General features: G+C 37.8%; 1 protein-coding gene and 1 pseudogene across 8 annotated transcripts in view; both read right to left on the bottom strand.

Annotated features, from left to right (window-relative positions):
- Positions 1-22,376, bottom strand: part of RMDN1 (regulator of microtubule dynamics 1) — a 56,267-nt gene extending 33,891 nt beyond the window's left edge. For 6 of the 8 annotated variants that reach the window (XR_004680466.1, XR_004680468.1, XR_004680467.1 and 3 more), the window contains exons 1-3: positions 22,131-22,376; positions 8,834-8,951; positions 285-381 (exon numbers count right to left, since the gene is read on the bottom strand). Coding sequence is in view for 5 of the 8 variants with exons in the window: in XM_035011479.1 (XP_034867370.1) it covers positions 285-381; positions 8,834-8,951; positions 22,131-22,259 (344 nt within the window). In the remaining 3 variants the exon portion in view is untranslated. Of the gene's footprint in view, positions 1-284; positions 382-8,833; positions 8,952-21,986 lie in introns of all 8 variants that reach the window. The other 2 variants (XM_035011480.1, XM_035011481.1) reach the window with 2 other exon arrangements.
- LOC118014987 lies at positions 4,872-7,836 on the bottom strand (annotated as a pseudogene).
- Positions 22,377-24,325: the final 1,949 nt, after the last annotated feature.

Here is a 24,325-nt window from a genome sequence, read left to right on the forward strand (position 1 = left end):
ACGACTACCTCATATGATCCAAAGCAAAATAACAAAATAAAAAAAATACTTCAACATTCCACTAGAATGAGTAAGGAGAATCACCTTTTCTAAATCAATGACATGTAGCACTTGTAAATCATTTACTGTAAGAAACATACTATAAATTAAACTATAAAAGATATTATTTTGCAGTAAAAACTTTAAAAATGTATAAAAATTTCAAGCACCAAGAGTCATTTTAATTGTTAAATAACAAAAATTTTGAGGAAACTGAAAACTCAGGCTTATCATACACTGCCTACCTTTCCTTGTATTCAGTCAGCAATTGATAAAGTTTCTCTGTTTCTCCACTCTCATATAGGTAGTCTGCTTGTTCGAGAATTTCTTCAACTCTGAAAACTAAAAATGAAAAAAGACACAATAAAGTAGGTCTTCCCAAGCCAACAATTCTAAGAAACAAACATTTTCATATATAAGCAAAAGAAATTAGCTATAAAAATCACCTATAAGAAGGATCAGAAATTCTGAATAATCTAGATATAAGTGTAGTAGGTAAGGATGAAGCTATCACGGTAAGTGGTTTATTGAAATCACAGAAATTTAAAAAATTAGAAAACTTATTGTGGAACTAACTATGATACATTTTTATTTATTTATTTTTAAAGATTTTATTTATTTATTTGAGAGAGAGAATGAGAGAGCACATGGAGGGGGGAGGGTGAGAGGGAGAAGCAGACTCCCTGCCGAGCAGGGAGCCTGATGCAGGACTCGATCCTGGGACTCGAGGATCATGACCTGAGCCGAAGGCAGTTGCTTTAACCAACTGAGCCACCAGGCACCCCTAAATATGATACATTTTTAAAAATGAAGAAAGTAGGGTGCCTGGGTGGCTCAGTGGTTAAGCGTCTGCCTTCAGCTCAGGTCATGATCCCGGGGTCCCGGGATCGAGTCCCGCATAGGGGTCCCTGCTCGGCGGGGAGCCTGCTTCTCCCTCTCCCACTCCCCCTGCTTGTGTTCCCTCTCTCACTGTGATTCTGTCAAATAAATAAATAAAATCTTAAAAAAAAAAAAATGAAGAAAGCAATTTCCTGTGAGGAATTTATGGTACTCTTCCCCTCCATACACACAAACTCTTTGTTGCTGTTGCTAAGTGCCATCCATTGCAGAAAATGATGATATAACATTGATTTCCAGCACTGAAAATTATTACTTCGCATGGACTGCACCACACTGTTTCACTAGATTCTCTTTATGACCTAATTTACACAAACACTGCTATGGAAAAAGAATCAAATTTGTCATCAAGGGGCACCTGGGTGGCTCAGTCGGTTAAGTGGCTGCCTGTGGCTCAGGTCATGATCTCATGGTCCTGGTATCAGGCCCCCTGTCGTCCTCGTCAGTCCGTAGGGCTCCCTGCTCAGCGGGGTGTCTGCTTCTCCCCTCTCCCTCTACTCATCCCTGCTCATGTGGGCGCTCTCTGGCTCTCTCTCTCAAATTAATTAAAATCTTAAAAAAAAAAAAATTGTCATCGAAAACTTAGATGAACTTAACTACACAGAGAATCTGAAATTTACCTCACTGGCACTCTGCTCCAACCAATTCATTTACTTGTTTATACCTTACTAGAAAATATATAAACCTTATAGACAATGTAATGCTCTAAAAAAAGTTGACTAGTTCCCGAAAAAAACAGTAAGCTTGAATTTCAGGATAGTCCCCCATTATTATAATAAGGAACATACATATTTGTCTTCTATAAGGGTACTGTATTACTTAGTCTTACATATAAGCCAACATTTCAATATATTCAATTATGTTTATTATTTACCTTAGTATGCTTTAATTGATAATAGTGTATTTGAGGTTGAATTTTTTTTAATTTTTGAAAAATTAAAACCTAGACCAGAAAAAAAAAAGCTCCTGAATCTGACACAACTATGTAAACTGAAGTATTTTTTACTAAGTTAACATCATAATGTAATTATAAAACTAGCTTAAAAAAAATTAAATGACAATAGCAAATTCTTCTTTAATCCTACTTCAATCTGGTTGGGTGCCATAGTTCAATATTCATATGGCTGGTTGATTTTCTTAAGTTTGCTTCCATTTTATTGTACACTTTTATCAGTAGCTGATTCTCCAAATTAAGGTTATAACAACCCAAAGATTTTTTTTTTTAAGATTTTATTTTTTTAAGTTATCTCTACACTCAACCTGGGGCTCAAACTTACAACCCAGACATCAAGAGTTGCAGGCTCTACACCAAATGAGCCAGCCAGGTGCCCCAACAACCCAAAGATTCTTAAAAAGAAAAAATAGTAATCTTAGCATTCTTATTCAATATTTGTGTTAGGCAGGATAATGGCCCTAAAAATGTCTACATCTTAATCCCTGGAACCTGTGGAAACGTACAGGTTACATGGCAAAGGGGAATTAAGTTTTTAACTAGAATTAAGGCTATTCATCAGCTAACCTTAAAACAGGAAATGATCCTGGATTAGCCAGGGGGCCCAATATAATCACAAGAGTCCTTCAAAGTGGAAGAAGAAGGCAGAAGAAGAAAGTAGGTAGGAGGCAGAACAATGAAAACAAGGCCAGAGTGAAATGATTACTGGCCTGAAATATGGAGGAAAGGGGTCTTCAGCCAAGGAATGTGGAAAACCTCTAGAAACGAAACAAGGAAAGAGATTCTCCCCCAAAGCCTGGAACACAGCCTTGCCCAACTTGTTGATTTTAATCCAGTGGGACCCATTTTGGACTTCTGAACTATAGAACTGTATGATAATAAATTTATACTGTTTTAAGTTACTAAGTCTGTGGTAATTTGTGACAGTTGCTGTGACAGAAAACTTATACAATATTAAATATATTGATCTGACATATTCGAATGTATACATTGTATGTGTAAATAACAAAGTTACATTTAATTCTATTCATTGATTTTTCTCAGACTTTCTGAGAAGACTGAGATTACTGTCCTTAACATGATCTAGGAATGCTGCATCTCATCACCCATGTAATTAAAAGAAAAATATAGAAATTAAGTGAATAATTTAAAATAGTTCAAATCCTTTTTGTGTGTACTATTCTTTTTTAACTTCTTAAATCACTTATCTATTTTTTTATTATATAGTACAATAAGCTACAATATCCAGGCTTTAAATATGTATTTTTTTCTTGAGTCTTAAACAGAAATTTCTAAAATCATACAGTGTGCAATTTACAAGAAAAAATACTCTTACTCTGATACTACAAACACCACAGGCACTAGGTTGGGAGCATGTACACCACTCATATCTGCAAATCAGCTGTGTGGGCTTTTTTACTTGTTTAATGTTCTGCAGTTTTCCTGAAAATATTTAAAAAATAAGCTATGCTACTGACATAAAGAGACCATATCGTTAAAATGGGCTAAACTTTTAAAGTTACTTTTCTACTTAATAATGAATATCCCAAGATGAACTGAGATATTAATTCAACTGTACAAAACTAAATTTAGCCTACAATGAATATGCACAAGATCATCATTTTTTTTTTTAAAGATTTTATTTATTTATTTGACAGAGAGAGACACAGCGAGAGAGGGAACACAAGCAGGGGGAGTGGGAGAGGGAGAAGCAGGCTTCCCGCCGAGCAGGACCCTGGGATCATGACATGAGCCGAAGGCAAACGCTTAACGACTGAGCCACCCAGGCGCCCCACAAGATCATAATTCTTAGAATTTTAAAAAATGTCACTGATACGACATAAATTAGTAAACTTTGGTCTTCTAGTTTTTCTTGCTAAGTGTACTCTTAGCCATGTGAGATGTATCTGCACAAAAAGAAATACTCTACTCCTCAAAGTAAGCAATCTACTTCTGGAAATTTCTCCCTACAGAAATTAAAAAGTAGAAAATGAGTATCTAGATTCTCCAGGATTTTTCTAGATGCTAGAAGGCTCTAAGTAGCAACAACATCATCAAAATTTAAGGCAAATCTTTCACACCAACAATACTGTGTCTCAGCAGTACTGAAAGCAGTGCCTCTAAAGATGCCCTGTAGTAGTACAAAGGACTACAGATGAAGGAGCACTGGCCTCGGTTCTGTAGATTCATCAAAGAAGAATCAATGAAAGTCTATGAAGAGACAACTGAAGTGATTATATGAAGAACCTTTATTTAAGATGGGCCACTTGTAATTATCTTTTAGGCATTTTACAAGTGAACTTTCACATATACACACACAGACACGAGTACTGTGACTATATTAGCATATCTTGAAGGCCTTTAAATTTTGTCTATTTTAAAGAAATAATGAAAAACTTTCTACTGGAGTTCTTCAATTATGGCCGACAAGTGGGTATTTGCTCTATCCTGTGGTAAATATAGACGTTACCATTTTAAAAAAGAGTCCCACAACCCCATCCAACTGAAATGTCAAAACATATGTATGCCCTTGGGATCCCTGGGTGGCTCAGTCAGTTAAGAGGCTGCCTTTGGCTCAGGTCATGATCTCCAGGTCCTGGGATCAAGCCCCACGTCAGGCTCCCTGCTCAGCAGGAAGCCTGCTTCTCCCTCTCCTTCTACCTGCCACTACCCCTGCTTGTGCTCTCTCTCTCAAATAAATTTAAAAAAAAAAAATCCTGATTAAAAAATAAAGTTTGTCTTGAATCCAGCAATCTTGCTGAACTTTCTTAAAATATATATATATATAGGGGCACCTGGGTGGCTCAGTTGTTAAGCACCTGCCTTCGGCTCAGGTCATGCTCCCAGGTCCTGGGATAGAGCCCTGCATCAGGCTCCCTGCTCCACAGGAAGCCTGCTTCTCCCTCTCCCACTCCCCCTGCTTGTGTTCCCTCTCTCACTGTGTCTCTCTCTGTCAAATAAATAAAATCTTTAAAATATATATATATATATATATATATGCCCTTAATTTCTAAAAACATAATTCAGAATATGATTGTATCCCAGTAAATGAAGGAGGAAAAAATGTTTTAATTGGCTTCAATGAGCATGAAGCAGCCCTAAAGAGAAGTAAGCAGTTTTGATGAGTGGAATTATCTGAAGACCATTTCCTAAAAAATATGAAAAATAAAGATCACAGTATAGCAAATAGGAGAGAGAGAGATGACAAAGTAAAACTTGTAAGGACTGATGAAATTATAGTTTTATAGAAACATGGATCATTTTCCAAGTTAAAAAAAATCTCTCTCTACATTTTATCAGTAACTGATGTTTTTTCAAGGGCAATGGCCTAGTTGCACAAATTATAATGAACATGCCAATCAACTAATTATAAAGTGACATTTTATTTAAGAAAACAAAGCTAAAGAAAATCAAAGCAAGTTAAATAAATATCCATACTCTGTTCTTTGTATTAACTTTCTAAGTGCTCAAAATATGCTTGAAAACACAGGAAGGATTCTACAATATATGGCAATTTTCATTAAAATCTTTAATAAAGACAATTAACTTAGTTTTCAGAGTAAGTTATACCTTGGAATATTAAAATGTTATATTTTTTTTAAGGTCAAATCAAGGTTTCATTTGGAGTTAGGACTAGAACTAACATTTCAAGTTGTTTGCATAAACTTTTACTTTTACATTCATAGAGGAAGTTACAACTTTTTTTTTAAACAGCATATAAATGAACATATATATAAGCCAGCCAGAATGAAAGAATTAGCATATATTGGATGAAAAGAAACAGAATTTCTATAACACATTAAACAGATATATCATACATTCTTTCAGACCAAAGAGCAACTACACACACACACACACACACACAAGAATTCAAGTTTATTCAAAAGTTTGATATACAATCCTACGACTACTATCTCTGCTTTTATAACTACAGGATCAAACTTTAAAGCTTGATCTCTTTCTGACTTTCCCAAAGTTTTTCTGCACTCCTTCTCAAATGGATCTCCTCTTCAAGGGTCAGCTTTATCTTAATAAGGTTTCCAATACCATTCTCTCCCAGAATACAAGGAACACTAAGGAATACTTCTTCATTTATTCCAAGAGGCCCTTAGTTATGGTGGAAACTGGATGCACTCTCCTAAGATTCTTCAAAATGCTTTCTGTTAAATCAGCTACAGACAGGCCAACAGCCCAATTAGTATAACCTTTCATTTTAACCATCTCATAGCCACGGGTTATCACTTCTTTGAGGACATTTTCCCAGTGCTCAGAATCTTTATCTGTTCCTATATCTGAATTCAGATCCTTCAAGGGGATACCAGCAATGTTAACTCCACTCCACACAGGTACAGTTGAGTCTCCATGTTCTCCAAGGATCCATCCATGACAGCTTTCTGAGTGGATACCAAGTCTTTGCCCAATAAAGAAAAGGAAACAGGCAGTGTCCAGATTACAGCCACTTCCAATAACACAGTTATGGGGAAATGCACTCAACTCCCAAGCTACATTACATAAGTTAAGATATCCACTGGATTGGAAACAACTACCATTTTGCACTGGGGACTATACCGGGTAATGTTGGAAATCATTAATTTAATGATGGACACATTTCTCTTGACTACATCAAGGCGTGTTTCTCCTTTTCTTGTGTGTGCACCTGCTGTGATATCACTAGGTTGGAGTTTGCAGTGACATGGTAATCTTTGCTGGAAACAATATTTGGCATTTTCATGAAAGAGCTGCCATGTTGAAGATCCACTGTCTCACCCTTCAGTTTGCCTTCATCAACATCCACAAAGGCAAGTTCATCACTCAAGCCTTTTAATAAGATGCTGATAGCACATGCCATGCCAACTGATCCAGTTCCTATAATAGAGATCTTATTGTGATAAATGGTCTCCTCTGAAGTGAAATTCTTAATAAGCTCGCACCTGACAGTTGCCATCTTGGAGACAGGGATGAAGGACCAACTGTCCCTGAGAGGGGTGCATATCACCTAGCAGGGATGCAGAGCCATCTCTAGGCAAAAGACATTCGCTCCTACAGGGCCTAGTCTCCTGCTCGCCCACAGGACTTCCCCAGCCCAGCTCCTAGCGGCTGGCTCAAGAGGTGAAGGAAGGGAATGGAGAAAAGCCACCTCAAAGTTCTTTGAAGCACCAAGTAAGTAAGCAGTTGAAGGTTTAATGCCCTACCACCTCACCCCCCACCCAGCTCACTACTGCAGTTGTGCAAGACCAAACCCAGCTCGTGCGGGTCCCACAAGGGTCCAGCACCTTAAAATGTTTTTTAATTTACTGAATCTGCAGTAATTTTAAATAAAGGCACATTTGAAAAAATGGACTATTACCGTTAAAGCTAAAGTTAATTTCAGCTTTGCCTTTCAAAGTGCCATATTTTGTTGCTCAGGGAAGCCCTACATCTTTGCACTCATTTCTGTAAGGACAGGGTGCTAAAGCACACTGAAACTAAGTGTGACAGACCAAAAAAAATTGATTAGAGTTCTAATCTCTGCTCTGACACTTTGACTTTGAAGAAGTTAAACTGTGAGCTTCTTTTTCAAAGGTTAATACTATAATGGGTGGAGCCTGGCTGGCTCAGTCAGTAGAGCTCCTGACTCTTGACTTCCGGGTCCTGAGTTCCAGTGCATGTTGGCTACAGAGTTTAAAATAAAATAAAATAAAAAACAAACAAACAAAAACACCTAAAACGGAACACACACACACAGATCAAAATACTAAAACTGCAACCACTGGGCACATCTCTCAGGGATACATTTTAAAAAATTATTATCATGTCGTAATACAGTTTGTCCTTACTACTTAGAAGGTTGCTGTAAGAACTGAAGTTAGGTGAAAAGTTTAGGGAACCAAGTCCTCTACTTTATCCATCATAAAAATTATACATAAAAGGAAAGATAAAACAAAAACACAGCAATTCTCAATTATCTGCTCTTTTATTTGTTTTTAAGATTTTATTTTTATTTTATTCATGAGAGATAGAGAAAGAGGCAGAGGGAGAAGCAGGCTCTCTGCAGAGCCGAAGGCAGTCACTTAACCAAGTGAGCCACCCAGGCGCCCTTTATCTGCTCTTTTAAAGACAAGAATAATCATGGGAAATTGAAATCAATAACTAGTAATTTTTAGCTAATATTCTCAAATTCATCTATCACAACTTTAATAAGAACATCTATTCAAAATAAAACCTCTGCTTCTTTCCCCAATCACTTCTAAATGAGTAAAAGGTGGGGACTACCAAAAACAAAAAGGCTTAACCCATTAATTAAAAATTTTTCTCTAATATACTGAAATTTTGCCTCTGTCAACACACACAACTGGTTTAATTAATTTCTTTTAAATATGGCAAGTCTAGATATATACTCATCTATAGTATACCAAATAAGAAATCTGATAGAATTTTTCTACTTTTCAATCAGTTATTTGATATTTAGTACTAAACTGCATTTTGTTTGTAAATAAAATATTTTTACCTCAAAGTAATTGGGCCTTTCTTAACTATATCAAGAAGAGTATAATAACTTGGAATTAAGGAACAAAAGAATTATTGTGTCAAAGGGCCAGATCCATTCTCTGTGGTATATCCCTCTCCTCCTAATCCCTCAACCCCTTAAAAATGTAAAAAATATTCTTAGCCCAAGGATCCCATAAAACTACAAAATATTAACAGAGTATTTCTCACTGAAGGAGCTCTAGTTGCTAGAAGAAATTACATATGCACAGATATATATATGTTCACACAGAGATGTACACACAAATATAATATATATACATATTAAATATATATAATCAGACTCAATGACAAATAGAGAAAATCAGAAATATAGCCTAGAAAAAAGCTTCATTACTTATTCAAAAATAACAAAGTTATTAACAAAATATAACAAACATAATTAACTCTAAGTAGTCCATGTGTTTAGCTTAGGCTTACCTTTGGCTGTGGCATGAACCAAAGCAGCCTGGGAAAATACTTGAAATGTTTCAAAACCCAAATAAGGTAAAGCTGAGAATAAAAAGCTTCTTTTGAAAGATCCTAGATTTCCCATCACCTATGGAAACAATTATGGTCAGAGTTATCAAACACAAAATGTGAAGGAACAGCTACTCCAAGCAAAAATTACATCAATTAAAAAAAATTACAACTTTCTCCTACCCCCAAAGTAATCAATCCTAAGAATACTGGAAGCTCAAAATTTACTTCAAATTCTTCAGTAAAACTATTTCATAGTTACATTACAGGGAGAGCATATCCTGTTAAGAAAAGATTCTTAACAATGGCTAAGGCTAACAATAGTAATTTATCTAAAAATCACAGTCATGCTAACTGCTGGACTGTAAGATCTACATTTTATTTGAGGAGGTATGGATATTATAACTATGAAATAAAATATGAGATACTAATATATAACAGGTACCAATCCTAAGAACAGATAAGATGAAAAATATCAAATATGGTAATTACTACACATAAAAAATGTACATGGATTTAAAGGTATCTTCAAAAGTGATCTACATGGGTGATAGACACTGGGGAGGGTATGTGCTCTGGTAAGCGCTGTGAATTGTGCAAGACTGTTGAATCTCAGATCCGTACCTCTGAAACAAATAATGCAATATATGTTAAGAAAAAAAAAAGAAGAAGAAGGTAGCGGGAGGGGAAGAATGAAGCGGGGGAAATAGGAGGGGTAGACGAACCATGAGGGACAATGGACTCTGAAAAACAAACAGGGTTCTAGAGGGGAGAGGGGTGGGAGGATGGGTTAGCCTGGTGGTGGGTATTGAGGAGGGCACATTCTGCATGGAGCACTGGGTGTTATGCACAAACAATGAATCATGGAACACTTCATCTAAAATTAATGATGTAATGTATGGGGATTAACATAAGAATAAAAAAATAAAAAATAAAAAATAAAATAAAATAAATTTTAAAAAATGATCTACAAAACCCATAGTTTTGAAATAAACAATGAATAAAATAAAGACATATCCAAATAGATTTGTAAATGGATTTTCATTATTATAGCCAGAATTCTCAAGACCGAAGGCAAAGGAGTATATGGATATCACTCCACCAATTCTTTCCTACAACAGTTTTTCTCTTTCACAAGATAGTATCATTTTCTCCCTTTCTGTTGATTCATTCCCACTGGTATAAAAACAAGCTATACTATCTTTGTTAGGTTTTTATTTTTCTCTTAAAAACAAAGAGCTTCCTCTTGAATTCACTTCTCCCTTTAATCTCATTTTCTAACTTCTCTTTTCAGCAAAACTTTTAAGAAGTTGTCACTACTCTGTCTCCACTTCCTCTCTTCCCACTCTTGAACTCACACAAATCACTTTTATCTCCACAACACCACTGATGGTATTCCAGTTACAGTAACCAAGGACACAGCTATTTCCTATACTCAATTCTGAATCTCAGCTTCCTTGACCTATCAACAGTATTTGACAACTGATCCCTTTTTTTATTTTTTATTTTTTTTTAAAGATTTTATTTATTTATTTGAGAGAGAGAGACTGAGAGAGAGAGAGCATGAAAGGGGGGAGGGTCAGAGGGAGAAGCAGGCTCCCCGCCAAGCAGGGAGCCCGATGCGGGACTCGATCCGGGGACTCCAGGATCATGACCTGAGCCGAAGGCAGTCGCTTAACCAACTGAGCCACCCAGGCGCCCTGATCCCTTTTTTTAAAGTTATGAATGGATGTTTTATTTTTTTTAAGATCTTATTTATTTAAGTGAGAGACAGAAAGAGAGAGAGCAATGAGCAGGGGGAGGGGCAGAGGGAGAAGCAGATTCCCCACTGAGCTGGGAGCCCAATGCAGGGCTCCTATGCAGAGACTCTGGGATCATGACCTGAAGGCAGACGCTTAACCGACTGAGCCACCCAAATGCCCCTGAATGTTTAATTTTTTTTACTAAAACAGCTTTAATAAGGGGCGCCTGGGCAGCTGACATTTGTATTTCTTACTGTAAATTAATAAAGTGACAGTTTTCCAGTGGGACTCTGACTAGTTTGGTTAATGTAGAGCAGTTTTCTGCTCACCTGTGAGAAAATAGATAGAAATCATGTTTCTGGAACTAAAAAAATAAAAGAATTAAGACCTAGTGACCCCTGAAGATACTAACAACTTGTGAAACTGTCTGAGACAGCTAGAATGTGCCATTTTACTTTGCACCTCCAATACTCTACAATTCCTGTCACATAAATAATTCTCAAAAAATATCTGTTAAACCAAAGAAGTAAGCTATCTGTTAGGTAGGTCTTTTCTTCAACACTAATTATACTAAATTCAAGCTAGAAGGAATTCCAAAATACAAACTCATCACTAGATGGGAAGGAATGTGTCCCTACCATCTCCCAGTTTTCCTCCTAATTTCCTGTCAGCTCCTCCTCCTCTTAAATATTGGAATTTTTCCACGGTAGGTACTAGGTCTTCTTCTTGTCTTACTATAAAGTACTTTCAACCTCTACCATGTTATCATTTACAACCATATGATAATGTCCCCTGAATCTGTATCTCCAGCTCAGACCCCAGAAGGTAAACACCAGACCTATCCAACTACTGTCTATTCTACATGTCAACTTGGCTATCTCATCAATCACCATAACTTGCCCAAAACATCTCATCTCCCTCTTTGCCATTCCCCCCAATTGCTTCTGTAGTCCTATTCCAGTAAACAGCATCACCATCCATCCTGCTGCTCTAGCCAGAAACTTGAGATCTTCCTTGACTCCTTCATTTCAACTCCCACATCAATGCTATCTTTTAGGTCCACTAAGTTTACATCCTTAATGTACTTTAAATGCACCCACTTATTTCCATTTCCATGATTACCACTAAAGTTCAAGCCACTAGATTTCTCACTGTGCTATACCATCATCCCTTATCTGGTCTATAGCATCCACTCTAACCTATCCATTCTTGACCCTAGACAAAGTTATTTTTTTAGCATTATTTTGATCAAATGATTTCCCTGTTTAAAATTTTTCATGGTTTCCTATAACCTTTAGAATAAAATGAGAGGGGCGCCTGAGTGGCTCAGTCGGTTAAGTGTCTGCCTTCAGCTCAGGTCATGATCCCAGGGCCCTGGGATCAAGACCCGCATCAGGCTCCCTGCTGAGCGGAGAGCCTGCTTCTCCCTCTGCCTGCCACTCTATCTGTGCTCTCTATCTCTCTGTCAAATAAATAAATAAAATCTTAAAAAAAAAAAATGAATAAAATCAGAAACACTTAACATTGTTTATATGGTTTTCTGAATCTGGTTGTAGTAAGCAGCCTCTAAAATGGTCCTAATGGGTCTGGTTCAAGATGGCAATGTAGAAGGATCGTGAACACCCATCTTCTCATGGACACACCAAATCTACAGCTACATGCCAAACCATTTCCTCTGAAAGAAACCCAAAAAAAGACTGAAGTCATACCATGCATCTTTTCTGACCACAATGTTATGAAACTAGAAATCAACCACTAAATAAATAAATAAATAAATAAATAAATAAATAAATCTGGAAAGGGCACAAATACATGAAGGTTGAATAACATGCTACTAAACAATAAATGGGTCAACCAGGGAATCAAAGAAGAAATAAAAAAATATATAGGGACAAATGAAAATGAAAACACAACAGTCCAAAATCTTTGTGGAGTGCAGCAAAAGCAGTTCTAAGAGGGAAGTTTACAGCAATACAGACTACCTCAGAATAGCAAGAAAAATCTCAAGTAAACAACCTAACCTTACATCTAAAGAAGCTAGAAAAACAAGAACAAACAAAACCCAAATCCAGCAGGAGGAAGGAAATAGTAAGCATTAAAGCAGAAATAAATTATATAGAGACTAAAAAAACAACTGAATAGATCAATGAAACCAGGAGCTGGTTCTCTGAAAGATCAACAAAATTGATAAACCTTTAGACAGACTCATCGAGAGAGAGAGAGAGGGAGGAGGGAGTCAAAATCAGAAATGAAAGAAGAGAAATAACAACTGACATCTTAGAAATACAAAGCGTTATAAGAGATTATGAAAAATCATATGCCAACAAACTGGACAACCCAGAAAAAATGGATATCATCTCCCAAAACTGAATTGGGATGAAACAGAAAATTTTAACAGATGGATTACCAGCAATGAAACTGAATCACTAATCAAAAAACTCACAACAAACAAAAGGCCAAGACCAGATGCTTCATTCTACCCAACATTTAGAAGAGTTAATACCTATTCTTCTCAAACTTTTCCAAAAAACAGAAGAGAAAGGAAAACTTCCAAATTCATTCTATGAGGCCAGCATTATTACCCTGATACCAAAACCAGATAAAGACACTACCAAAGAGAACCCCAGACTAATGTCTCTGGTGAACACAGATGCAAAAATCCTCAACAAAGTATTAGCAATCCAAATCCAAAATACATTAAAAATAATCACTCACCACAATCAAGTGAAATTTATCCAGGGATGTAAGGGTGGTTCAATATTCACAAATCAACCAACATGATACAACACATCAGTAAGAGGAAGGATAAAAGCTGTATGATCATTTCAATACATGCAGAAAAAGCATTTGACAAAATACAGCATTCATTCATGATAAAACCCTCAACCAAGTAGGTAGAGAGGGAACATACCTCAACATAATAAAGGCCATATATGAAAAACACAGCCAATATCATTACTTAATGGAGGAAAATTGAGAGGTTTTCCACTAAGGTCAGAAATAAGACAAGGATGTCCATTCTCACCACTTTTATGCAGCATAGTACTGGAAGTCCTAGCCACAGCAATCAGAAAAGAGAAAGGAATAAAAGACATCCAAATTGGTAAGGAAGAAGTAACACTTTTACTAATTGCGGATGACAGAATACTACATGTAAAAAACCCTAAAGTCGCCAAAAAAAAAAAGGTACCAGAAGTGATACATGAATTCAGTAAAGTCACAAGATACAAAATCAACATACAGAAATCTGCTGCTCTTCTATACACTAATAATGAAGCAGCAGAAAGAGAAAGGAAGAAAACAATCCCATTTACAACTGCACCAAAAATAATTAAATCCCTAGAAATAAACTTAACCAAGGATGTACTCTGAAAACTATAAAACACTGATGAAAGAAATTGAAGACAACACAAACAAATGGAAAGGAGTTCCATGCTCACGGAATGAAAGAACAAATATTGTTAACATGTCCATATTACCCCAAGCAAGCTACAGATTTAATGCAATCCCTAACAAAAATATCAATAGCATTCTTCCCAGAACTAGAAAAACAATCCTAAAATTTGTATGGAGCCACAAAGACCTTAGATAGCCAAAGCAATCTTGAAAAAGAGAAACAATACTGGAGGTATCACAATTCAAGATTTCAAGATATCTTACAAAGCTGTAATAATTAAAACACTATGGTGCTGGCAGAAAAACAGACACATAGATCAATGGAACAGAACAGAGAGCCCAGAAATAAACCCACAATTACATGGTCAATTAATCTATGACAAAGAAGGCAAGACTATGCAATGGGAAAAAGTCTCTTCAACAAATGGTGTTGAGAAAACTGGACAGCTACATGCAAAAGAATGAAACTGGACCATTTTCTTACACCATACAAAAAAAAAAAAATAAACTCAAAATGAACTAGGACCTAAATGTGAGATTTGAAACCATAAAAATCTTAGAAGAGAGCACAGGCAATAATTTCTCTGACATCAGCCATAAAACATTTTTCTTGATAGGTCTCCTGAGGCAAGGGAAACAAAAGCAAAAATAAACTGCTGGGACTACATCAAAATAAAAACTTCTGCACAGCAAAGGAAACAACCGACAAAACTAAAAAACAACCTACTGACTGGGAGAAGATATTTTCAAATGACATATGTGATAAAGGGTTAGTATCCAAAATATATAAAGAAGTTATACAACTCAACACCCAAAAAAACAAAAAATCCAATTTAAAAATGGGCAGAAGACATGAACAGACAGACATTTCTCCAAAGAAGACATACAGATGGCCAACAGACCCATGAAAAGATGCTCAACATCACTCTGCATAAGGAAAATGCTAATCAAAACCACAAAGAGGTATCACCTCACATCTATCAGAATGGCTAAAATAAAAAACACAAACAACGAGTCTTGGCAAGGATGTGGAGAAAAAGGAACTTTCATGCACTCTTGGTGGGAATGTAAACTGGTGCAGCCACTGTGAGAAACAGTACGGAGTTTTCTCAAAAATTTTTAAATGAAATTACCCAATGATCCAGCTATCACACCACTGGGTATTTACCCAAAGAATACGAAAACACTAATTCAAAAGAATAAATGCACATGTATGTTTACTGCAGCATTATTTACAATAGCCAAAATAAGGAAGCAACCCAAGAGTCCATCAATAGATGAATGAATAAAGAAAATGTAGTATATAGATAACAATGTAATATTATTTAGCCATAAAAAATAATGAAGTCTTGGGGCGCCTGGGTGGCTCAGTCGTTAGGCGTCTGCCTTTGGCTCAGGTCGTGATCCCAGGGTCCTGGGATCGAGGCCCGCATCAGGCTCCCTGCTCGGCGGGGGGCCTGCTTCTCCCTCTCCCACTCCCCCTGCTTGTGTTCCTGCTCTCGCTGTCTCTCTCTCTGTCAAATGAATAAATAAAATCTTTAAAAAAATAATAATAATGAAGTCTTGAAATTTACAACATGAATGGATCTAGAGAGTATAATGGTTGAGCAAAATAAGTCAAAGAAACACAAATACCGTATGATTTCACTCATGTGTGGAATTTAAAAAACAACACAAATGAACAACAACAACAAAAAAAACAGATGGTTACCAGAGCGGAGGTGGGTGGAGGGAAGGGTGAAATAGGTGAAGGGAATTAAGAGTACACTTAATCTCTATGAGCACTTAGTAATATATGAAATTGTTGAATCACTATACTGTACACCGGAAATGAATATAACACTGTATCTTAGCTACACTAGAATTAAAATTTTTAAGAATCCATTGAAAATATCATACATCATGATCAAGTGGGATTTATTCTAGGGTACTGCAAGAAAGATTCAAAAATCTGCAAACCAATCAAGGTGACACAACAAAATGAAGGCCCCAAATCACATGATTATCTCAATAGATATAGAAAAAGCATCTGACAAAAATTCAATATCCATTCATGATAAAATTCTCAATAAAGTGGATATAGAGGGAATATATCTCAACATAATAAAGCCAATACATGGGGCGCCTGGGTGGCTCAGTTGGTTAAATATCTGCCTTCAGATCAGGTCATGATCCCAAGGGTCCTGGGATTGAGCCCGGCATCCGGCTCCTTGCTCAGGGGGAGCCTGCTTCTCCCTCTCCCTCTGCCTGCCGCTCCCTCTCTTATGCTCTCTCGATCTCTCGCTCTGTCAAAAAAATAAATAAATAAAGGCAATACATGACAAGCTCACAGCTAGTATCATACTCAGTGGTGAAAAGCCAAAAGCTTTTCCTCTAAAATGAGAATGAAGACAAGAATGCCCACTCTCACTTTTATTCAACACGGTACTAGAAATCCTAACTACAGCAATTAGGAATAAAAAAAGGAAAAGAAAAGATATCCAAATCAGAAAGGAAGAAGTAAATTTGTAGTAACATGGTATTACATATAGAAAACCCTAAAGACCTCACCCCAAAACTGTTGGAAATAATAAACAAATTCAGTAAAGTAGCAAGATACAAAATCAATATACAAAAATATATTGCATTTCTATATACTAATAATGAACTATCAGAGAAATTAAGAAAACAATCCCATTTATCATTATATCAAAAAGAATAAAATACCTAGAAATAAATTTAACCAAGAATCTGGTAAAAGACCTGTGCACTAAAAACTGTAAGACACTGATGAAAGAAACTGAAGACACAAATAAATGGAAAGATATTCCGTGCTAATGGATTGGAAGAATACTGTGAAACTGTCCATACTACCTGAAGCAATCTGCAGATTCAACGGCATTTTCAAATTCCAGTTGCACTTTCACAGAAACAGAACAAAGAATCCTGAAGTTTGTATGGAACCACAAAAGACCCCAAATAGCCAAAGCAACCTTGAGAAGAACAAAGCAGGAGGCATCATGCTTCCTGATTTAAAAATATATTACAAAGCTACAGTAATCAGAACAGTATAGTATTTGCACACATAGATCAATGGAACAAAACAGTGAGTTCAGAAATAAACTCATGCATATATGGGCCAACTAATTTAAAATATAGGAGCCAAGAATATACAATGAGGAAAAAACAGTCTTTTCAATGAGTGTCCAGAAAACTGGATAGCCACATGAAAAAGATTAAACTGGGTGCCTGGGTGGCTCAGTTGGTTAAGCGACTGCCTTCGGCTCAGGTCATGATCCTGGAGTCCCTGGATGGAGTCCCGCATCAGGCTCCCTGCTCGGCAGGGAGTCCGCTTCTCCCTCTGACCCTAACCCCTCTCATGTGCTCTCTCATTCTCTCTCTCTCAAATAAATATTAAAAAATATATATTTAAGAAAAAGAATAAAACTGAACTACTGTATTACAGCATACACAAAAATTAACTCAAAAGGGACTAAAAACTTGAACATCAAACCTAAAACCATAAACTCCTAGAAGAAAACATAGGGGGTAAGCTCCTTGACAATGATCTTGGCAATAACTTTTTAGATTTGACACCAAAAGCAAAGGCAACAAAAGTAAAAATAAACTAGTGGGACTCCATCAAACTACGGGAAACAAAACTATCAACAAAATGTAAAGGCAACCTACCGAACTGAAGAAAAAATTGGCACATCATATATCTGATAAGGGATTAACATCCAAAATATATAAAGAATTCTCACAATTCAATAGCCAAAACAATTTAAAAAACCAGTCCAATTAAAACAGGGGCAGAGTATCAGAAGAGACATTTTTCCAGAGACTTAGAGATAGCCAACAGGTACATGAAAAGGTACTCATTAGGGAAATGCAAATCAAAACCACAATGTGGTATCATCTCACACTTCTTAGAATGGTATTGTCAAAAAAACAAGAAATACTAAGTGTTGGTGAGGATGTGGAGAAGAGGAACCCTTGTGCACTGTTGGTGGGAATGTAAATTGGTCCAGCCACTATAGAAAACAGCGTGAAGGGGCACCTGGGTGGCTCAGTTGGTTAAGCGACTGCCTTCGGCTCAGGTCATGATCCTGGAGTCCCAGGATCAAGTCCCGCATTGGGCTCCCTGCTCAGCAGGGAGTCTGCTTCTCCCTCTGACCCTCCTCCCTCTCATGCTCTCTATCATTCTCTCTCTCAATAAATAAAAATCTTAAAAAAAAAAAAAAGAAAAAAGAAAACGGCATGAAGTTTAATCAAAAAATAAAAAATAGAACTACCATATGGCCCAGCAATTCTACTGGGTGTTTATCCAAAGGTAACAGAAACAGTAACTCAAAAAGATATATGCATCCCCATGTTCACTGCAGCATTATTTATGGTTGCCAAGGCATGGAAGCAACATGAGTGTCCATCTATGAATGCATAAAACAAATGTGATATATATATATATATATATATATATATATATATATATACACACACACACACACACAATGGAATATTTTTCAGCCATAAAAAGAATGAAATCTTGCCATGTGTGACAACATGAAGGGACCTTGAGGGCATTATGCTAAGTGAAATATGTCAGACAAGAAAGACAAATGCAGTATGATCTCATTGTGGAATCTAAAACAAAAGCCAAACTTATAAATAGAGAACAGATTGGTGGCTGCCAGAGGGGGAGTAGAAGGGGGCTGGTTAAATGTGTGAAGATGGTCAAAAAGTATAAACTTCCAGTTATAAAATAAGTCCTAGGATGTAATGTACAGCATGATAACTACAGTTAATAATACTGTATGTATATTTGGAAGTTACTAAGAGAGTAAATCTTAAAAGTTCTCATCAAGAGAAAAAAACTGTAGAGACGGATGTTAACTTTACTAATTGCGGGGATCATCTGGCAATATGCACAAATATTATAATATTATATCATTGTGTCATACACCTGAAACTGTTACATGTCAATTATATCTCAATTTAAAAATATACAGATAAATTAATTAAAATGGCCCCAAATGATTCCTGTCTTTTGTCAGGGCCCAGGGCAGGCTGCCTCAAAATGTAGCACAATGGTATACTGATTATTCTGAATTGAAGCTATTTGGGAAACTGCTGGTGCAAGAACACTGAGACCCTCCTCTGACTCCCTGAAAACAGAAAATAAATCTCCCATATGAAAAATACCCTTCCTGTACTAAGAAGTAAAAAGACATCCTCATCACCAGAGATAAGGACATTAAAACCCAGAAAGCAATAGAAACAAGCCTTTGTTACAAATCTACTACCTCAGCCTAAATTATACTTAAAATTCCTTACTAAATAAAGCTCCCAAACATCTGTTTTCTTTATCCTGCCAGTTCCTCACAAATTTATTGTGCCTAAAATGTATAAAAACTGCCTGCCTTGGTCATTTCTTTCAGTCTCAATTTCATCATTGGACATCCGTGCACACATAATAAAACCCTGGTTTTTGTTCCTGTTGTCTCCTGCAGTTTAATCCCTAAACCAACTGGAAGACTCCTGGGAAGAAAGATTTCTCTCTTCTGTACTTCTAATATTCACTCCTTTGTGTAATTCCCTTCCCTTAAATGTAGGCTGGACTTACTGGCTCTCTTTAAAAAAACAGAATATGCAAAAGTGAAGGGATGTTACGTCAAGATTAGGTTATAAACGAACTGGACTTCCATCTTTGACACTCATTCTCTCATGTGTTTTCTTTGATTGCTTGCCTGCCCTGGGGGAAGCTGCTGTGTCTTAAGGCAGCCCTTTTGAGAAGCCTTCTAGGTGAGTACAAAGGCCTGCCTACAACTACATGAGCGAGGTTATAGGCATAACTTTCCCTCTACCTCTAAATTGAGCCCTCAAATGAAACCTCAGCAGCCGAATAGCTTGATTCAATCCTTAGGAGAAACCTTCTGCCAGAGGCATCCAGCTAAGCCTGGATTTGATAACCAAAACACAATGAGACTGTTTGCTGCTTTAAACCATTAAGTTGTGCAATAATCTGCTATGCAGTAATAGATAACTAATAAACTGGTACTTGCCTGATTTTTCAGCCCCGGTTTATATCAGTTTATTCTCCCATTTCAGGCTCCATTCATAATTTCAGGTCCTCAAAAATACCACTTTTTCTTACCTTAGGGCCTGTATCATGCTACTCTCTCTACTGGAATATTCTTTTGTCCTCATATTCCCACTATTCTTTAACCTCCAATCATTCTTTATATCTCATCTCTAATTGCTCACACTTTTCCACTTCCTCCCTTCAAGATCAGGTTAGGTATAACTTTGTTTCTCTTTTCCCAACACTTTGCATTAATTACATTTACTACAAAGGTAGTTACTCAACTACCTTTCCTTCTTATCTGTAAGATCAATGAGGAAAAGTGTTTCTATTTCTTATGTTCAATATATCTCCAGAGCTTAGAACAGAGCCTTGTTCACAGTAAGCACTCAGTACAAATCTGCTGAAAAATAAAAGTTCAGGGGCGTGGGAGGATGGGTTAGCCTGGTGATGGGTATTAAAGAGGGCACGTTCAGCATGGAGCACTGGGTGTTACACGCAAATAATGTATCATGGAACCCTACATCAAAAACTAATGATGTAATGTACGGTGATTAACATAATAATAATTTAAAAAAAAGAAAAATAAACGTTCAGAGAAGTGTTTTTTAACACAGATTACATATAGAAAGAGACAGAAAAATGAAACCTCAGCCACTCAGCAGTTGTCCCCAATCTCAACAAACTCCTGGAAAATATCTCCAATTCAACTTACTAACATCATGCTGAGAGAAAGGTTTAGGAACAAGAAAACAAATAATGAGGGCTACAAAAACCCATGAAAAACCTGGAAACTGTAATATTAGTTCCAACTCCCCCAAAATTCAATATATCTAGGGAAGAATGTTTTTCACTGCCTTTGGCTTAGAGTGGAGTTTTATTACTTAAAAATCTTTCTAGTCTCTCTTGATCTTGATTTTTTTCTATCCTTTTCTATCTCCTCCAGTTTTCAGTTTTTTAGCACAGTGGCTATATGCAATACATGTAGATATCCTACCTGCCATCAAATCCAACATATTTCTGTCTGTGTGACTTGGATACATTACTTAACCTTACTTCAGTTTCCTCTTCCAAAAAATGGTTAAAATAACAGTTCTCACTTCATAGGATAGAAATGGAGATTGTATGAGGTAACGTTCAATGCAATGCCTGGTTATAGTAAAACTTCAAAAATGTTAGCCCTCATTATCTAAATGATGATCACCCCACTAAAATGGAACTTTTAACTCACCAATGCTCTAATTTGGGAACTTGAGGCTAACTAGTTTCATACCTAGTACCCCTCCCATCCCTCTGCCTGTATCTTTTAACATCTCCGCAACTGACTATAAGCATTTTGGAGGACAGCAATCAAGCCTGTCTTTCATTACCTGTTGCCCTAACAGCCCCCCATAACCCTGAACATAGCAGGCAGTCAAAAATGTGTATTTTAGAGTTCAAAATAATTAAACACCTAGTTCAAATAATACGTATCACATGCACTATTGCCAACCGTCACTCTCTAATCCCCTTTCACAACTAGATAAACCAAGGCCCACGAACGGTCTAATAGAAAAGCCAAAACTGGGATGACAATCCAACATCCTTCCTTCACATTATGCAGATAAAACAAAGGGCTCAAATTTTAAACCTAAATAGTACAAAATCTCTGCTTCTAAGTCGTAATAATTTTCAAAATCACACCACAAACTTTTCAAAGTCTGGTAGACTAAGAGCCTCAGGTGCCGCACAGTATCGCCAAAGTAAATTTTCACAGCGGTCAAGGTTCCAAGCCCCCCAACCAAGGTTCTGTTTTCAGAGGAAAGACCGGCAGGAACCCCGGATTCTCGGGGGAGAAGGGTTGAGGGGGAGCTCATTCCCCCTCCGACCCCAGTTTTCAGAGAAGAAAGTAGCCTTGAGAAAGGCTTGCAGTCACCTGAAGAGCTCCAGGAGCACCTGGCCCTAAGTACCTGCCTCAGTCCACCACATTCCCCAAGGTGATACGGAGCAGGCCGGCTGAAGAAGTGGGTGCCGGAACCCAGCCAGTAGTGAGGGAGCGGAGTCAGGGCGGCGGGGGTACCTCAGGGCCGCGGAGTCGCCAAGTACAGCACAGTCCGCGGCAGCCAGCAACACCCCTCGAGCGCCAAGGTCCGGGAAAGACGGCACGTGCCCAAGGGAGAAAGTGCGAGAGGCGAGCGGCGAGCGCCATGACCAAAACCTCGCGGACTGACCCTTCACCCCTTTGGGCCGCTATGCAGCGCAGCAGAGCGAAAGTCTCTCCAGTCCTTCCCGAGAAAACCGCGACTTCCCTCTTCCAGGCCGCCTCTTCCGCTAAGCGATTTCCGGTCCACAGGTTCAGGGGGAGGGAAATACCCGGTTGCGGGGGGGACTTAGCGGCCCTTTCGCGCCTGCGCCCGGAGGACTGTTCCTTTGATGCTGTCGGGTTCTTGCCGGTACTTTGTGGGGGCTCTCCTGGCTTTGGCATAAGATTAATCACCAGAACAGAATTGAAAGTTCTCTGATAGACCCGATAATTTAAGTATGCAAGGAAAAAAAATGATTATTATTTATAATTCTCTGCTGCCTTCAAAGACAGGGTAATAGAGGGTCCTTTTGGGAAATAAATAATTGGAAGAATTAAGCTGTTCCACATAAAGAAAGCGAAGAAGGGGGGCACCTGGGTGGCTCAGTCAGTTAAGCGGCTGCCTTCTGCTCAGGTAGTGATCCCAGGGTCCTGGGATGGAGCCCCTCCTAGGGCTCCCCGCTCAGCGGGGAGTCTGCTTCTCCCTCTCCCTCTGCTGCTCCCCCTGCTTGTGCTCTCTCTCTGTCAAATAAATAAAATCTTGAAAGAAAGAAGAAAAGAAAGAAAAAGGAAAGAAGGAAGGAAGCAAAGAAGAGATTGTTAGGAGGAGGAGTTCTGGGGGGAAGGAGAAGCCAGAGAAGATAAAGAATGTGAAGCCCAAGCTGGTCTTAGTACAAAACGATGTGGGGGCGCCTGGGTGGCTCAGTCAGTTGAGTGTCTGCCTTGTGCTCGGGTCATGGTCCCAAGGTCCTGGGATCGAGCCCCACGCCCGGGCTTCCTACTCAGAGGGGAGTCGGCTTCTCCCTCTCCCTCTGCCTGCCCCTCCCCCTGCTTGTGCTCTCTCTCTCTCTCTCTCTCTCGCTCTCTCTCAAATAAATAAATAAAATCTTTGAAAAAAATGGGGGGAAACAAAAAAATAAATAAAATGATGTGGACAACAAAGGGAAAAGAAAAAAAATTAAACTTTCTTACAACTTACAGCCCATTGATAAGTACCTTCTTCAAGGAGCTTAGCTGCCTCAGGCAACCGTAGTTTGACATTAGCCCAACCTCTAAGACACTATAAAAATCCCTTTGGAAACTTCCTTTATCTCTACCTACACCCCACCCCCCCCACCCCCAAGATATATGTATATATGTTAGCAATCATCCTCAAAACATAAGGCACACTAATATACATCTGAAGGGTCTCATGACTAAGTTTTACCAGACAGTATTAAATGACCTTTTCCTAACAACAGCTAGACCTTCAAGGTCCTGGAAACCTTGCTTCCAAATTCCTTAGAGACTTACCTATCCCTAAACCCCTCCCAACTTGAAAGTATATAATCAGCCACTCCTTACGACCCCAGAGAGCTCTGTCTGCCCATGGGTCCTGTGCCTGTGCTTTAGTAAAACCACCCTTTTTGCACTGAAGTCGTTTCAATAATTCTTTCTGTACTGTTTGCTCGCAAACCACAACATTTCACTTCAGAAAAAACTAGGGAGAGGAGGCCTCATGAAAGAAAGTTTATGCCCTTGTTTGCCATGGGATGTGTGGTACAAAGCCCCTGACTTCCCCTCAAAATATTTAGTAAGATTGATACCTCTCACCAGAGTGGAATATTTTTGGAAGGAGTGAAGAGGTTTTGAATCTTACTTCAGGATTGATGTGGGTGAAAACACAAGCTGCAAATGGAGTACATACTATCTGGATTACATAACATTTTTTATGGGCAATAAGGGAAGATAATCACAGTTTTTTAAAATTAGGTTGCATTTATGTAGTACCAATATAGTATTACATAGTGTAATAACACATACTTATTTCATTTGTTCTTCCCAACTACCTTGTGAAATAATGGTTATGCCAAATTAATTAACAAAAGAACTGTAGCTCAAAGAGATTTATTAACCAAGGATACATAGGTAATAGGTATTGTTGGAAGACTAGAAGACTAGAATCCATGTCTTTGAACTCCAAGTCCAATGCT

The sequence above is a fragment of the Mirounga leonina genome, unplaced genomic scaffold, assembly GCF_011800145.1.
Source record: "Mirounga leonina isolate KUSES-001 unplaced genomic scaffold, KU_Mleo_1.0 Mir_165, whole genome shotgun sequence".
NCBI lineage: Eukaryota > Metazoa > Chordata > Mammalia > Carnivora > Phocidae > Mirounga > Mirounga leonina.